At 36.2% G+C, this 16,517-nt stretch overlaps 3 protein-coding genes and 1 pseudogene across 4 annotated transcripts; 3 read left to right on the forward strand and 1 right to left on the reverse strand.

Annotated features, from left to right (window-relative positions):
- The first annotated feature begins 309 nt into the window (after window positions 1-309).
- LOC112769962 (probable CCR4-associated factor 1 homolog 11) lies at window positions 310-1,629 on the forward strand. The gene has a single exon (XM_025814405.3). The coding sequence runs from the start codon at window positions 637-639 to the stop codon at window positions 1,627-1,629; it is 993 nt and encodes a 330-aa protein (XP_025670190.1). The 5' UTR covers window positions 310-636.
- Window positions 1,630-3,923: 2,294 nt separating this feature from the next.
- Window positions 3,924-7,131, forward strand: LOC112775169 (pentatricopeptide repeat-containing protein At4g04790, mitochondrial). Its single transcript, XM_072231755.1, has 6 exons — window positions 3,924-4,014; window positions 4,526-4,590; window positions 5,778-5,944; window positions 6,141-6,264; window positions 6,490-6,707; window positions 6,794-7,131. The coding sequence occupies exons 1-6, from the start codon at window positions 3,924-3,926 to the stop codon at window positions 6,978-6,980; spliced, it is 852 nt and encodes a 283-aa protein (XP_072087856.1). The 3' UTR covers window positions 6,981-7,131.
- Window positions 7,132-7,641: 510 nt separating this feature from the next.
- Window positions 7,642-11,350, reverse strand: LOC112789959 (uncharacterized). Of its 2 annotated transcripts, XM_025832148.3 has the most exons (7): window positions 11,213-11,350; window positions 11,017-11,092; window positions 10,846-10,889; window positions 9,835-9,902; window positions 8,791-8,876; window positions 8,323-8,480; window positions 7,642-8,104 (listed from the first exon to the last, which is right to left on the reverse strand). In XM_025832148.3, the coding sequence occupies exons 3-7, from the start codon at window positions 10,867-10,869 to the stop codon at window positions 8,054-8,056; spliced, it is 387 nt and encodes a 128-aa protein (XP_025687933.1). In that variant the 5' UTR covers window positions 10,870-10,889; window positions 11,017-11,092; window positions 11,213-11,350; the 3' UTR covers window positions 7,642-8,053. The 2 variants fall into 2 exon arrangements, with proteins under 2 accessions (XP_025687933.1, XP_072088747.1); XM_072232646.1 differs by lacking the exon at window positions 11,213-11,350 and having other exon boundaries at window positions 11,017-11,156.
- A 2,203-nt stretch (window positions 11,351-13,553) lies between these two features.
- LOC112775178 (probable CCR4-associated factor 1 homolog 11) lies at window positions 13,554-14,441 on the forward strand (annotated as a pseudogene).
- The last annotated feature ends 2,076 nt before the right edge of the window (window positions 14,442-16,517 follow it).

The following is a 16,517-nucleotide window of genomic DNA, read 5'->3' on the forward strand; positions in this document are numbered from 1 at the left end:
GGTTTATAATTAAGATTGGGCGTATAAGAGGTTAGGATTTAATTATTAAGTGATGTGTTGCTAATTTATTTTATATATTTTTTTTTCAAAGTAAAAGTATATATATTCCCCTATAAATCATACATATCTTTGACACAGGAGTAGGTAAACACTAAAGACTAAAGACCAAAACGCACCCTTTAATCTATCTTCACATTTGGTTGTCTTTGAATTGATTCTCAAATTTTAGTTTCATTTCACGCGCGTACAGAATCCTAATTCCTAAATAACAACTAGTAGAAGGCAGCACATAAACAACAACGTCCACACCTGCATGAAAGGTTCTTTGCTCCCTCTCCCCGCGTTCCAGTTTGAAGCACAAACAGGAAACAACTATATCAAGTTTCATTCTGTTTTCATCAAACATAACATTGTTGAAGATCATCTCATTCCTACCTTTTCACACAAACCACATCACTTCAAGAAACTCCTTTTCTTACTCATATCCCTATCCACCCAAGCCTCAAAGCATTCTTTAGAGGAACCCGTCCAAAGAAATTCCCAGCTCACCCATACATAGCACACAATTTGCATTCCTTTATTCTATCTTTTTCTTCAGTTTCTAAGAATTTAACAGAATTGCTTTTCAGGAAGAGCATGACGACCATGTATACAAGAATGACGAGCATCGATGATGAACGAGAACGACTTCAACAACTACCGAGAGCTTTTTTTATGACACCGCCCATTGTTGTTAGTTTTCCGCCATTTTATTGTGCTGTTCAGCCAAGGTTTGCGGAGCGACTGCCGCTTCTAGAGCCTAGTCCCAATAGTTCAGTTGTCATCAGGCAAGTGTGGGCTGCCAACGCTGATTCCGAGTTCCAAATCATAAGCAGCCTCATTGACAAATATCGATTTGTCTCCATTGACACTGAGTTTCCCCGTGCAGTCATCCTTCCCCGCAACAAGAACTACCGGAATCTTGTCCCAGAGGAAACTTACCAAGTCATGAAGGCCAATGTGGACGCGCTCAAAATCATTCAGCTTGGACTCACTCTATCAGACGAGCACGGCAACCTCCCTGACCTAGGAACCAACAACAGAACTCACTACATCTGGCAGTTCAATTTCCGAGACTTCAACCTCATGCGTGACATCCACGCAAAGGACTCTGTGGCACTCCTACGCAGCCAGGGCATCGACTTTGCACGCAATGCAGTGGCTGGAGTTTCTTCGCTGCATTTTGCGAAGTTGGCAGCAGTATCTGGGCTGCTGTTCAACAAATCACTGACATGGGTCACATTCCATGGTGCTTATGATATTGGATATTTGGTGAAGATTCTGACTTGGGGTGTTCTTCCGAAAAGCTTGGAGGAGTTCTTGGTGCTTGTAAAAGAGCTGTTTGGGGGAAATACTTACGATGTGAAGCATGTGATGAGGTTCTGCAATGGCCTCTATGGCGGTTTGGAGAAGGTGGCTGACACACTTCACGTGGACCGAGTTGCTGGGAAGTGCCATCAGGCTGGGTCTGACAGCTTGCTCACCTGCCACACCTTTCACAAGATTAGAGAAACTTATTTTTTGGCTAATGAGGATGGATTTAGGGAATATGTTAATGTATTTTTTGGGTTAGAAATTGCAAAAGCTTAATACTCTTAAGTTGAAAGAAATCATCATACATTAGATTATTCATGTAACAACATTTTGTTTGTGAATTACAAAGTAGTATCAACGGGTTATTTTTTGGATATGACAATTGTTTACAACACTTGAATTGGTTGTTTTTTGGATATGACAAAGTTGTTTTATAACACTTCAATGGTTGTTTCATGGTTTTATCTTTGAATCTGTTTTCCAGTGACCAAGTTTATATTTGAGTTTAGAAACAGCTTTTAACGGACTTCCATTATTATTTGCCTTTGATTATTATTTACCTTTGAAGTCTTAGCAAACATGTTAATTTTATTATTGGCTTCATCATCTTACTAGACTCAGTAAAGGAGTGCAGTATTACAGCATATTCTTTATTTCTTACAGTGACACAAAACTCAAAATTGGCACGTACTTACCGAAAACTAGAGTCCTCTGTATTATTGTAGGGCACATATTCACACAATATAACTGAACACAATGAACATGCTATCCATTATCTACAGCAATTTTTGATAAATATTAATTAAACATTTCCTGAATACTGTATTACACATGAACAAATTAAAACACCCAAAAGAAAATTTCATGAGATAAAGGCAAGCTACCAAAATTGTTATTTCGCAGCAGTACCGGCTCAACCGAACAAAATTTTTCTTACAATAATAAAGAATCCTAATTTCTAACTATTTTATGCAACACTTGGCAATATGATCTTTGCTATATACAAAAAGAATTGTGACCTATGTAAAAAATATCAATAAAGAAAAAGGACAATCTTATATTCTAATTAGATACAAATATGAATGGGACTAAGTTTTATTCCGTAATTGCTTCAATAAACCCTCCATTGATTCAATCTTTTGACTGAGTTCTTTAGCAATGGTAAGTTGCTGCCCAGAGGACTCTCAAATACCAAAATCACTGGTTAAGGCATTGATCTTTTCCTGTGAATCACTAAGTTCTTTAGCAGTACCATGTGGGACATTCATAATTTGCTTTATTTTAATGTAGAGACTATGCTGATGCTTTTTACAAGAAATCCTTCTTCATTTGATTTGGGATTGTGTAACATGCATTGTGATGGGTGTGCTTTGTCATTGTACTGCAATTAACAACTTTTTGTGTTTTGGATTCTCTTGTACTAATATATAGTATACGGATCCACTGCTGATCAAGTATAATCCAACTATTGCACTTGCTTAAGTAGTTATTATGTTGATAGTGACAAAATATACAACACATTGAGGGTATAGATCATACTATGCTAATCACGTAGTCTTCATGTAATTATAACTTGAGTTAACCTTAGGCACTTCTTTACATACATTTGCATCTATGTAGAGACAGATTCAAAATCCTTTTCTATGTAGTGAGACTTCTCATTTAGTTAGCCTTTTCCACATCCTTAGAGATATCTTCTATTCACAACTTCTCAATCCAGAGTTTTTATCATGTTTAGGAATCACCTAGTCTTGGGTCTCTTTAACTTTGTCATCCTGTCTCCTTGTCTAGGTAATAGGTCTTTGTCTCTTGTGTCTGTGTTAGGTTCTTGGGTATTATGGAGTGCCCAATTGGGTAGTATGGGATGCTTGATGTTGTATTTAAGGAGATTAGCTCTTTCCTCGTAACAGCTAGCTCTTAATGTTTGGTTTCCCTTAGGAGTAGGTACTTCACAGTCTGATATCTTACTTTCAATTTCCTAGCCCATTCTTTGAACTAAATTCTTTTTTGCCTTGATACATTCATTGGAAGTCCAAAGCTCCTTAAAGATTAAATGGCTTATTTGGGCAGTTGTGCTTAACAGATTAACACTAATGATGCATTATGGGTTTGAAGACATTAAAGACTATTTTCCATGATACATATATTATGTACAGTGCTAGTTTAGAATCAGTTGAATAATTGTTTTATGGCTAATTCTATATATTTATGTGTTGGGTGTTCTAGATCTCTGGAGCAGTTCTTGTTGACTAGGTAAGTTGGTTTTGGGAGGAGGAAGGAAGCCAAATCTTTGCAGTAGTGTGCTATCTGTGCCACTAATTGGTTTTTGATTGAGCTGCTTCAATCCTGTGAAACATATTGCACCTATTCCTGTTGTATGATTCTAATACGGTGGGAGCAAGAAAGAAGATTCTATTGAGGCAGCAACAGGGGGCCAATAGAATTCCTCCGTTACTAGCATGAATAGGAGACATAAAAGTGCAAATGGTGGGGAACCACTTGTGTAACTAATTAGGCCATGTGCAAGAGTTAGTGGATGGGTGTGTGATCCTGGGCCGATTCTGTTAGGGATGAGAGAGAGATTCTTGCTCTATAGAGGAAAAAGGGATAATGAGAAGGTAGGAACTAAGACAGAATTGGGAACGGAGCATGGGAGTCTATGTAACACTACCATATTTTTCTGCTCTACATTTCCAGTATAATTCTATAACTGGGGAAGGGGTGATTTCACACTAGTTCATTCCTGCCCCAGCTCTTCTAGTTCTATTGTTTACTTTCTATCTCTTTTGGCCTTTACAATCATTACATGTAATGGCAATATTATCCATGTAGGCAACTAGATTGATGGATTGACCAAAGGCAGCATGTTTTTAGAGCACCAACTCCAAACATTAGAAAGGCACACCATTTCTAATATGCATTTCAAGTATTTGGATTCAGAAGCTCAATTCCAATTATGAGTTAAATTCTAAACACCAAATAGGTTTGAGCCAAAATAAATTAAGACATTAGAAATCTGTTTCCAATCGGAAAGAACGAGTTGATGTTGAATCTGTTGAGTTCTGGCGCTATACTTTTGTTTATCTAGGGAGTTGTGTTTTGCTCTACAAAGTTGTCCTTAATGGTGGTCTTTTATAAGTAATTAGAGTTATTCATTTTTTATGTAATGCAGATTTTGATGAAGATGATATTTCAGGCTTCATTGCTGATTATGCTGTTAGCGTTCCAAATTTAGCGGTGACGAACTTCTCATGAATGCTTCTGGTAATGTCCTTCATGGGTCTTTTCCCTTTTTTTTTTTTAAATTTCATCAAGAGGAGGAAAGGGAAAGACTAGATTGAGTGATAAGAGATCCCTTTCCAAAAGCAAAGCAAAAGAAAAAATTATCTATAAAGTATAGTTTTCCCATCTTTCAACATGTCTGAAACGGAAGTCCTTGACCTATGTTTTTACTTTTATGTTTTCAAGATAATTGAAACTTGAGTCACTGTGGATGTTATATAAATCTAATTGGTCCGTGCCCGTGAGTTTGCGTATATTTTACCTGGGACAAACAAACTTTTCCATTTTCCATATCTATAAAATGACCGATGTGCATCCGAAATGATTTAAAACCGTTTTTGCCCAGTTTACTGATTTTGGCAAAAAGAAGTGGTACACTGTACACATGCTAGTTGAACAGTGGACGGATATGTACTATAATAAGTGTCTGAGCAGATATAAAATAAAATTAAAATTAAAATTAAAATTCACTAATCAAATACAATTTTAAAATCAATTCATGAAACAAAATAAAAAAATCGCTAGTAAAAGTAGTAGGAAAACCATATATACACAAACACACTACTACTTTGGCTATAATTTGTTTTTTTTTTTATTTTGTAGTAAAATTAATCACATGAATAAGGAAAAAAAACATGCAATAGGGCATAAGAGTTTAATTTTTTCACATATATGAACTAACTCTCACTTGATTAAGAAGATCTTAAATAAAATTATGTAAAAAGATGAATCAGAGTTGGTAGAGTGAAGTTAATATATGATAAAAACTCAGGTGCAGTTGAGAGCGATTAAATGATTTGATTTATTTGACTAAATTTTCATCAAATAATTCTCAATTATCAACTTATGTGAAGTTAGTTGCACTTGAATTTCCACCATAATATATTTGAACGGAAGATATTACTCTTAGAAATGGAGGTAACAATCACACATTCACACCGTCAGTGGAAAAAGCAACATTCAAGAGAAGAAACGGATGACAGCATTAGATATTTGAACAATTTTTAAATTAGGAGAAAGAGAGTTAGAGAGCAAAGAGAAAAAAGAGTTGAATGGAAACAACGCTTTGAGAAATTGAAATGATTAAAATATTTGATACAATTTCGAATATCCAACTAAACAAAATTTGTTTTACATTGTAGGTCATTTTGGATCCAAACATACAAGCGAAAAGCTTAAATGAAATCAAGAGCGTCCTTGTCTCAGCTCTTGCATCACATGGGCAGTTGTTCGAGGCACTTTTAGTATATGAGGAGATTAATAAAGCTGGATACAATTTGGAACCAAAAGCTGTTATAAGTCTTATCTCGTAGGTTCTGAAAACACAATATTGCTATATCTTTCTTTAGCTCTTTAACTAATTTAGGGACATATTAGGAAGAGTTCACCAAATTCAAAGGAGAGTTGGATGGTTATCATATATTGTGTTCACAAGCATCTAAGATTTAATTTATTTCCCCTTCAGCATCTATTTGATTTCTCATTCGTTTTGTAATTAAATTGCAATGTGTAATGCGCTTATATTTATACGTGACCGCATTTTGCATCAGTTCTGCTATTGACTTGTTCAAGAAACTCAAGGATAAGTTTGAAAGTGATGAACTATTATTGGAAGTTCTCTTTGATGAAGTGAGTTCTTGTTCCCTCCCAACATAATTTGTATAAGGTTGCTTTCAATATTTGAAAAATGGATCCATTGGCTATTAATTCAATTCTGAAAAAGTTGAAACTCTTTTTGGCTACCTTGTGATGGATCATGGCAGTATTGTAAAATGAGGGGTTTGGTCCTAAACCTCGTCTTGACAATTGCTCTTTTTGGAGCCAGTCACATCAAATTTGTTCATGTATATATAGGTGTTTGCTGCAATTGCAACATCCGAGTCCTCAAATTTGCAGATTGGTTTAGACTTGCTTTGGGCAGTCAAGAACGAGCTTGGTCTCGTGCCTTCACGGCAATGTCTTGATTTTCTTCTAAGTGCCTGCACCAATGCTGGAGATTTGAGTAATGCTCGTTTGATTTGGAGAGAATATGAGGTTGCTGGATTTCCATACAACGTGCTAAGTTATTTGAGGTACGTTTTTTAAAAGTTTCCAGTGCTATAACTCCATCTGCTTCATTGCTGGGGCTATTAATGACTAACGACTTCTGTGGTTGTAGGATGTATCAAGCACTTTTGGCATCGGGAGATTATAGATCTGCTAACTTTATGCTAAGTAAAATTCCGAAAGATGACAGCGAGGTATCTGCTATCATCAAAGCCTGTCAAGAAACATACTCTGGTCTTTCCTCTGTGGCAAAGACGAAAACGAAAGTAACAAAAAAGAAAGAAAAACGAGAGGCTTGAGTTCTCTTTCTAAGATAATTTTTATGTCTTGGTTAAGAAATGCTCGTCAGAAGGGTGGTGCATTTCTTGTTAATTTAGTTACGTCAAATCATGCTGATATTGTCCATGCTTAGCTTGCATCAGATTCAGAATGGTTTGATTGGGTTCTCATGTATCCCAAGTTTCCATGGTTAAACCAACCCCATATGATTACTTTTTCAGTTTCAGCTTGAAAAAGTGGTTACTGCGCTACAAGGGATGAAAGCTTAACATCCATGACCATGTCTTACACATAATTGGAACTCTGATCCCCCATTATAGTTGAAGTTCTGTTTTTCATCTAAAGAAAGAAGATGAAAGCTGAAGGCACCTTATTTTCCCAACTATCACCACTTTAGACTCTAGATCACCATAATTCTTTAATACCTTCTGGCGACGGAATGTTCAATACAGTTCTCAGTTGACGGTTTCCATTATCACTGCTTGAAGGAATATTTTCTCCAGAACTTAAGAATGAGCCATTCTCTCCTGCTATGTGCTTCTCAGCATCTACGCAATCTATCTGAACACTCCCAGCGTGCGGTGGACCAAAGGTTCTATGAGTGGCACTAATGAACAAATCATTTCCAACAAACTAAACTAGAGGCATTCCCTCAACATTCAATGGTGAAGACTCAAGAAATCGAAGTTGAAGGGTCTTTAACTGCCAAACTTGCAGCACTGTCACTAGGAGTTATGTCCATTAACTTTTCGCTAGAAGATTTGCTCTTAATTCCCTCCAATTGTTTACTTTTTCCAGCCACTGCTATTTTCTCACCAACTCTCCCAAAATACACGTAAAAAGACAGAAACAGAAATTTATTAAAGTAATCAGGGCTGCAAGAGAATTGTGAAGTGCAGGTGGGCCAGTACATGCTTCCAGAGATAAAGTAATCTGGGCTGCTTTGGCACTCCACTTTCTCTGGCTAGCATCAATTGGTTGACCTTCCTATAGACAGAAACAAGCAGGATCCTTATCCAGTTTCAGTATTCTTAGTTTCATTGAGGGTGAATCCTTGCACCAGCAAAGGAGGTTTGACGATTCTTAGTTGCTTTTAGAAATATCCAACTGGGCCTTGTCCAAAGGAACCATAAGATCCAGTCCACTGAAAGTGAAGAAAAGAGAGTTTACTGAGGAATCTGGTAAAATATCACCAGAATTGACAACAATTCTATCAGCTAAGAAAGAAGATATTCTAAGGCAAGCTTCTTCCTGAAGATGAATCTGGAAAATAATTAAAGATCAATAAAGAACATAATCTATGACCATAGCAAATATATAGGCATAGCAGGCAAGTTACTTGTTGAAATAAATTGCACATACCATAAGAGGCTGACAGTTAATAACAGTTTGAGAAGCAAAAAATGGTAGAAGTGGAGAAGGCACAATCTGAAGGGAATGGAGGCAGATTAGAGGAGTTCCCTCAATCAATTGCCACTGCTGTTCTCCAAGTGGATATATTGGATGGCAAAAGCTTCTAGCTGCAAGAGGGAGAAAATGAGGTTGAATAAATTTAATCAAGCAAGGAATATATGGCTATGTTCAGGCATCATTTGTGACAGGCACAATGGTGTCATTTGATCCTTGTAGTAATCCCTATTTAGTAGGACAAAGCTTTGTTGTTGTTGTTGTTGTCGTCGTTGTTATCGTTAATGTGAAGGTATGTAATATTAAATAAATGTTATGCCATCATTGTCTAACTTTTTCAATAAATTTACAACACATTACTGGACAACACCGAAACAAAATTATCCTTACCAGTATTGCAAAATTAAATTAATAAAGCATTACCAAATTCTGGCACATGAAAATACTCTCTTTTAACATAATGCATAGATGGCTGCACTAACGTACATGGCAGGTGTGAAAACTTGTCACTGCATTTCAAGAAACATGCAATTTAGTAATAGTGGAAACTATTTCAACAGTCAGCATGGAAAAACCAAACCATCATTATGACTAGAGCAGACTAAAACAACCAAGTAGGGCACATTGCTAATAGTTTGCTTTCTTGTTTCCCATTCTGAATGAAATTATTTGCTCAAGAGCCAACCAAGGATATCTAACAACAAAAGTTATAGGTGCCACACAGGCCACCACCCATTCCCAATATTTTTCACATTGGCTAATATGTTTTTCCTTTTCTCTTTCGTTTTTTTCCTTGTTAAAGGAAGAAACATTAATGTCAGGGAAGAAGGATAATGCAAACAAGGAGGAGGACAAGAGATCCTCAATACAAAGATTAGCATGACAACATGTTCTTTAGAACAATAAAAACTTTCCAATCTCTCCAAGATGCACCAAGTAGAAGCAAGACACCCAACCCTGTCCCAGATGGCTTAAAGATATTTTTAATATCCATAAGTCATTTTGGTCTTTGTCCCTCAATCTTTTCTTTCTTTGGGTCTGAGTTTTGTTCCAACATTATGTTTTTGGTCTCTATTATTAGACCAGCACTATTAAGCGGTGATATTATAAAATCCAAAAGAAGGTTTATAAAATATTTACAAGGACCAAAAAAGAAACTTCCAACATATGTAAGGACTAAACATTCGAGAGTTTAGACTTACAATGATCAAAGTTTAGAACAGCAGGACTAAGAACCAAATATTGGAAAAGCCTGCTACAAACGCCAAGACATGTTTTTTGAGAGACTAAAACCAAAACACCCTATATTAATTTAAATCCTTTTAGATTAGTTTGTATATATTTTCCACTCAACTTAAAGTCCTATTAACACCTATAAGTAATATGAAAGACCCATGAGCAAACAAGATTAGTTAATTACTTAATCCTTTCAATAGTAGTTATTCGGGCAGAGCATATAACACAAACCTTAAACATAGACCTGCAATGGTAATCTTGGTCAAACTACTGTCATTTTCTCCCTCCGAAAGACTTGCCTGCAAGGAAAATATATACACAATTAATTGTTCCCCAGGGGATGCCAGAAATATTATGGCACATCAAAGGACCAATAGACACAGCAACTTGCCAATGCAGAGAGAACTAGATAAACATTTTTCATTAATGTATTTAAAATCAGCAAATGCTGAATAAGATCATCCAAGATAAACATGTAGAGGGAGTTTCTCATCTCTGGGATTTGAATACTGAGATAAAACATTTTTAACCTCATCAAGCCATATTCAAATACATTTTCCAAATTTACTGTGTAATAGTTCCAGTATAAATTGCATGAACATGCAAGACAAATATGCCCTTATGTATTAACCATTACTCTAGAGTCAGCTTGCTTTTCAAATATGAAGGCAAGGGTTTATGTTTATGTAAGTCTAGATCAACAAAAGTATTGTAATCATAACTCACAAAATGATTCAGCGGGGGATACACCCTTACATTCTCCTTTTAGAGGAACTTTTTCTAGTTGATTATATTGTACCTACTAGATATAAGAGTAATGTAGCATCAATCGTGAAGAATAATGTCGGAATATCTCAGAAAAAATTCAATATATCCTGCATATTTAATGTATCTCACGATAATCTTCAGAATATAATATGGAATGTCATTAAGGAAGGACTTTGTTATTTGTTATTTGCAATTGTACTATGTTTATTACTTTAATTAGGGTTAGGAATTTTATTTTGCATGCAGATTTTAGCTCGTACTCATAAGACTACACCAGCACCTGATCCGATTCTTGATATATATATTTGGTTGATTTTTGTTTAACTTTTAAACACTTAGATCATTCCATGCATGTTATAAATCCTCCTTTCTCTACACAAATTCTATGGCATCAACAGGTGACGCAAACGGTACCAGGAAGGGAAGAATGATTCACAAATAAAGACACAAAAAAGAATATAATAAGGAAATTACCCAAGAGAAAAAAAGGGACTGCATTAATAGTTCAAGCTGGAACTCTGCAAATTAATGGCAATTGTATGATCATTTTGTATGCCATGTATATGCATAAACTATTAATTCTATGATATTTGATCATCAGTAAAGGAGATTACAATTAAATAATGTAAAAGGTTGCAGATATACCAGAATCTTTGATGCAAATAAATATATGGTCCACAACAACTGAGACAAGAGAGTGCCCAGCAGCTTCAGTAGATCACTGTCATGATTCAAATTCAAAGACGACTCAAAAAGCTAGAATAATAGAAGAGCTTTGTCCAAAGACAAGCTTCTGAAAACTGATTTTCTCAAAGGTGGGAAAAGTTAAGGCAATTGAAACCTGGGCCTTCAAATTTACATCTCCCCTGTTTATTTGAAAATTTTTATTTTTACTATAATATAAAGCTGTGTGTGTGATGTAGTTTCTTTTTCCCCTTTTCCTTTGCTTCGAAGTAGCTTTAGCTTGCTCTCTTTGAATCCCCATCCTCACCCAAACGGCACATTCTCTCTTCTTCTGTGTGTTTTGCTCTTCTAGGGTTTCTCTCTTGTGCTTCATAAGGTAACCATCCAGCTCTTGTCTTTTCCACAAGCATTCAATGTCATTTCAGTTAAGTTTCTCACACACTGTCCTCTGCACTGCAGATTCTGCTGGAATCTCTAGGCTCATTGTTTGTGAAGTGAAGAAGAGAAAATAGGAGAGGAGATCAGAGGAGTAGGATATCGTCCCGAGGGGCGGGGCCCTCCTCGGAGGCGCCACCGAGGCGGATCATGCGGACACAGACGGCGGGGAAACTCGGGGAGTCGATATTCTACAGTGAGGTGGTACCCTCCTCTCTTGTGGAGATAGCTCCCATCCTCCGTGTTGCCAATGAGGTTGAAAAGACGCAACCCAGGGTTGCTTATCTCTGTATGTTACTCCACTACTCCCTACTCCATCTTCCATGAAATCTGATGGAAGTCCACAGTCAGTGGCAATGAGGAACATTCAAATTGAACATGCACATCAGACATGATTTCTATTTGCAACAAACTATTAATCCATATCCTAAACTAGTATCTCTTCATAGATCTTTATTTTTATGCTGCATAAGGATCTCTCAACAATCAACAGCAACAATGTTAAAGTTGAAAGGATGGAGAAAGATAGAAAAATGTGGAGTCCAGCTAAAGCATGAAGTGAATCAATTCAAATTTACCAACTCTGTTAAACAATAGTTTTCTGTCTTCATTTCCATTTTCAACTGTGTACATCCATTGTAAAGTTTAACAACTACAAGCATCAGATAACTAGTAAAATACTAATGGTAGATGTTACTCAGCCACACATAACAACATAATCTTAGTAGTGATAGTGTCAAACCTTATCAGCAAAACCATAACCACTACCCTTTGAAGAGGCACTTGATGGCGTGATGCTGCATACAATAGTATAAAAAACTTGCTAGCTAAAGAGAAAAAAGCATCACTCTACAACAAGATTTCTCAGAAACTTTCAGCAAGATACAAAAAGGGGCTAGTGGGGCTGATAAATAAAATAGATTGATACTTTTGTCTTTTGAGTTCCTGATCTTATTTAGTGAAATAAAATAGACCTTTATTTTAAATTATATTTATTAATTAATATATATTAAAAAACTTATTTTCTTTTTTATTTTACAATTTAGATGGTGGCGTCAAAGTCATACACTTTAAAATTTAGGAGAAGTCGTTCATGAATCTGTTGCGTAAAAATAAATTTTTATTTTAACTTAAATTTAATAAATAATCACTCATATTTTTCCATAATCATTTTTAATAATAGAATAGATTAAATAATTATATTTGTGTTAAATTAAATGAGAACAAATTAAATCTAGTAACTATAAAATCTAAAAAAATCAATTTACAATTAATAAATCTAAATATTTAATATTGTCATTGATCACAGTAAACAATTGACCTTGGTGCATCTGCAGTATAATGTCCATTACAGTAGTTTTTATTTTTGGAACTATTTTTATCCTAATTGACTCTACTTAACTGGACCATTAATTGATCACCCTTAAATGAATACAACGTTCCAGGCGCATAGCAAAATCCTAAACTAGAACTAGTAGAACTGTAGAATGCAGCACCTAAAGAAACCATAGTAACACAAAATCAAAAACTTAAATTCATCATTGAATAACGTAGAAACTTAGTACTGCATCTGTTCTTCTTTGTTCCCTCTCCCGGTTCCAGTTTGAAGCACAAACCGGAAACAGCTATATCAAGATTCAAGTTTCATTCTTTCTTCATCAAACATAACATTGTTGAAAATCATCTCATTCCTACCCTTCCACACAAACTACATCACGGCAAGAAACTCCTTTTCTTACTCATACCCACCCAAGAAAAGGTAGTGCACCGTTTCTAGTTCACCCATACACAGCACACAATTTGCATTCCTTTATTCTATCTTTTTCTTCAGTTTCTAAGAATTTAACAGAGTTGCTTTCCAGGGTTAAGTTACAAAGAGCACGATTACATATATACAAGAATGACGAGGATCGATGATGAACGAGAACGACTTCAACAACCACTGAGAGTTTTTCTGATGCCATTGCCCATGGTTATTGGTTTTCCACCATTTTATCGCTGCTCAGCCAAGGTTTGTGGTGCCTCTTCTAGAGCCTAGTCCAACAGTTCGATTGTGATCAGGCAAGTGTATTGGGCTGCCAACGCTGATTCTAAGTTCCGAATCATAAGCAGCAAATACCGATTTGTCTCCATTGACACTGAATTGCCGGGTGTAGTCATCCTGCCCCGCAACAAGAACAACCAGAATCTTGTCCCAGAGGAAACTTACCAAGTCATGAAGGCCAATGTGGACGCGCTCAAAATCATTCAGCTTGGACTCACTCTATGAGCACGGCAACCTCCCTGATCTAGGAACCAACAACAGAACTCACTACATCTGGCAGTTCAATTTCCCAGACTTCAACCTCATGCGTGACATCTACGCAAAGGACTCTGTGGCACTCCTACGCAGCCAGGGCATCGACTTTGCACGCAATGCAGTGGCTGGAGTTTCTTCGCTGCATTTTGCGAAGTTGGCAGCAGCATCTGGGCTGCTGTTCAACAAATCACTGACATGGGTCACATTCCATGGTGCTTATGATATTGGATATTTGGTGAAGATTCTGACTTGGGGTGTTCTTCCGAAAAGCTTGGAGGAGTTCTTGGTGCTTGTAAAAGAGCTGTTTGGGGGAAATACTTACGATGTGAAGCATGTGATGAGGTTCTGCAATGGCCTCTACGGCTGTTTGGAGAAGGTGGCTGACACACTTCAAGTGGACTGAGCTGCTGGGAAGTGCCATCAGGCTGGATCGGATAGCTTGCTCACCTGCCGCACCTTTCACAAGAGTAGAGAAACTTATTTTTTGGCTAATGACGATGGGTTTAGGAAAATGTTAATGTATTTTTTGGGTTGAAAATTGCTAAAGCTTAATACTCTTAAGTTGAAAGAAATTATCATACATTAGATTATTCATTTAACAACATTTTGTCTATGAATTACAACGTAGTAACTGGTTTTTTTTTCTATGACAATTGTTTTATAACACTTGAATTGGTTGTTTTTTGGATATGACAAAGTTCTTTTATAATATACTTCAATGGTTGTTTCATTGGTTGTTTTTTGGATATGACAAATTTCTTTTATAATATACTTCAATGGTTGTTTCATGATTCTCTTTGACGAGTTAATACTCAAAATGACCTCTAAAATTTGACCTTCAACTCAATTTAGTTCTTGAATTACTAATTGACTTAAATTGTACCCTAAAATTTTAAGATGTAACTCAAGTTGGCCCTTCCGTCTATTTCGGTCACCGAAAAACTAAAGTAGCACATGTAGTTAACACCTGGCAGCCTCAACAGTTGTATGACGTGGCAAAATTCTTGTATGCATCAATTTAGCCCCTAATAATTTTAAAAAAAAAAACCTAGCAATCCCCATTTCTCACAAATCATAGTCGTTTCTGTTGAGTTGGGAAGCAGCAACTAAACCTTAGGTAACTCCACGAATTCACGCTAATTCGTCATTCGCGCTTCGGTTCTTCATCAGAGCCATGGGGGTGGAGAACTCCATAAGCTTCCCAATTTGTCCGTACACTTCTCACGATAATCCACGCTATTCTCCCTCCGAAGAAGGGGTCTGGGAACAGCGACGTCAAGGGTTCGAAGCAGGACAGTGGTGGTTCGAAGGGGAAGTTCAAGGCACTGGCTATTGCAGATGATAGGGATAGGGTTAAGGAGCTGCAGAAGGAGATTAAAGCTGAAGCCAAAGAGAAACATAGTGGTGATAGAGACAGAGAAATACAAGGTGAAGATGGACAAAAAGAAAGAGACAGAGATAGAAAGGATAGAAGAGATAGAAGGGACAAATATGATAAATATGATAGAGATGAAAGGCATAGAGATAGGAATAGAGATAGAGATAGAGATAATGATGATTATGATGATGAAAAAGGGGATTCTAGGAGAAGGGGAAGGGATAGAGAGAATGATAGGGTAGGGATAAGAGTTAGGATAGATATGAGAGGCGGAGGAGAGATGGGTGTGAAGAAGAAAATGGTAGTTATGGTGAAGAAGATGGTGGTGGTGACAGAAAAGGTAGGAGGGATCCGAGGCATAGTGGAGGGGGTGAAGTTGAATTGTACAAGGTTTATAAAAGAAGAGGTGAAGTCTGATAAAAAGACTTATGCAGGTTTTTTTTTTCAAATTATTGAAGGCTAAACCAATGCATATGAGAATTTTGCCACGTTAGACAACCGTTGAGGCTGCCAGGTGTCAATTACATGTGCCACGTCAGCTTTCTGGTGATGGAAATAAACGGAAGGGCCAACTTGAGCCACGTTTTAAAATTTCAAGGTACAATTTGAATCAATTGATAATTCAAGGGCTAAATTGAGTTGGAGATCAAATTTTAGGGTTCATTTTGAGTATTAACTCGTCTTTGACTCTCTTATTCAGTGACCAAGTTTATATTTGAGTTTACAAACAGCTTTCGACAGACTTTCATTATTATTTGCCTTTAAATTTTTAGCAAACATGTTAAAGATTTTATTAATGGCTTCATCATCTTATGAGAGTTACTAAAGACTTTCATTATTATTTGCCTTTAAATTTTTAGCAAACATGTTAAAGATTTTATTAATGGCTTCATCATCTTATGAGAGTTACTAAAGGAGTGCAGTATTACAGCATATTTATTTTTTAGGTGAATTCTATGATATTTATAGTATAGTGCCTAACTTTTGCCTAATTTACTTAATATAGTAAATTTTGAATATTTAATAATTTTTATTTTTATACTTTTAAAATTAAATATTAATTTTTAACTTTTTTAGGAAGTTAGTCAAATATTTGTAGGCATCATAACAATCACTTATTTTTAAGTGAGTTGCAGGTCCTCAATGTCAAGAACCCAATGGTTACTGCCATTTTCAATAACAAATGCGGGAGTTGTCAATGTTAATCCATACTCCTTAACTGAATGACATAGCTCAACAACACATAAGAGAGCTCCCAGTCATATAGCATCCTCCAGAGTCCGAAGCTTACTCCCAAATCAGAAATTGGACTGTCTAGATCATTGAAAAATTGCAGCCTATAACAATCTT

Source organism: Arachis hypogaea, chromosome 3 (assembly GCF_003086295.3).
Source record: "Arachis hypogaea cultivar Tifrunner chromosome 3, arahy.Tifrunner.gnm2.J5K5, whole genome shotgun sequence".
Classification (NCBI taxonomy): Eukaryota; Viridiplantae; Streptophyta; class Magnoliopsida; order Fabales; family Fabaceae; genus Arachis; species Arachis hypogaea.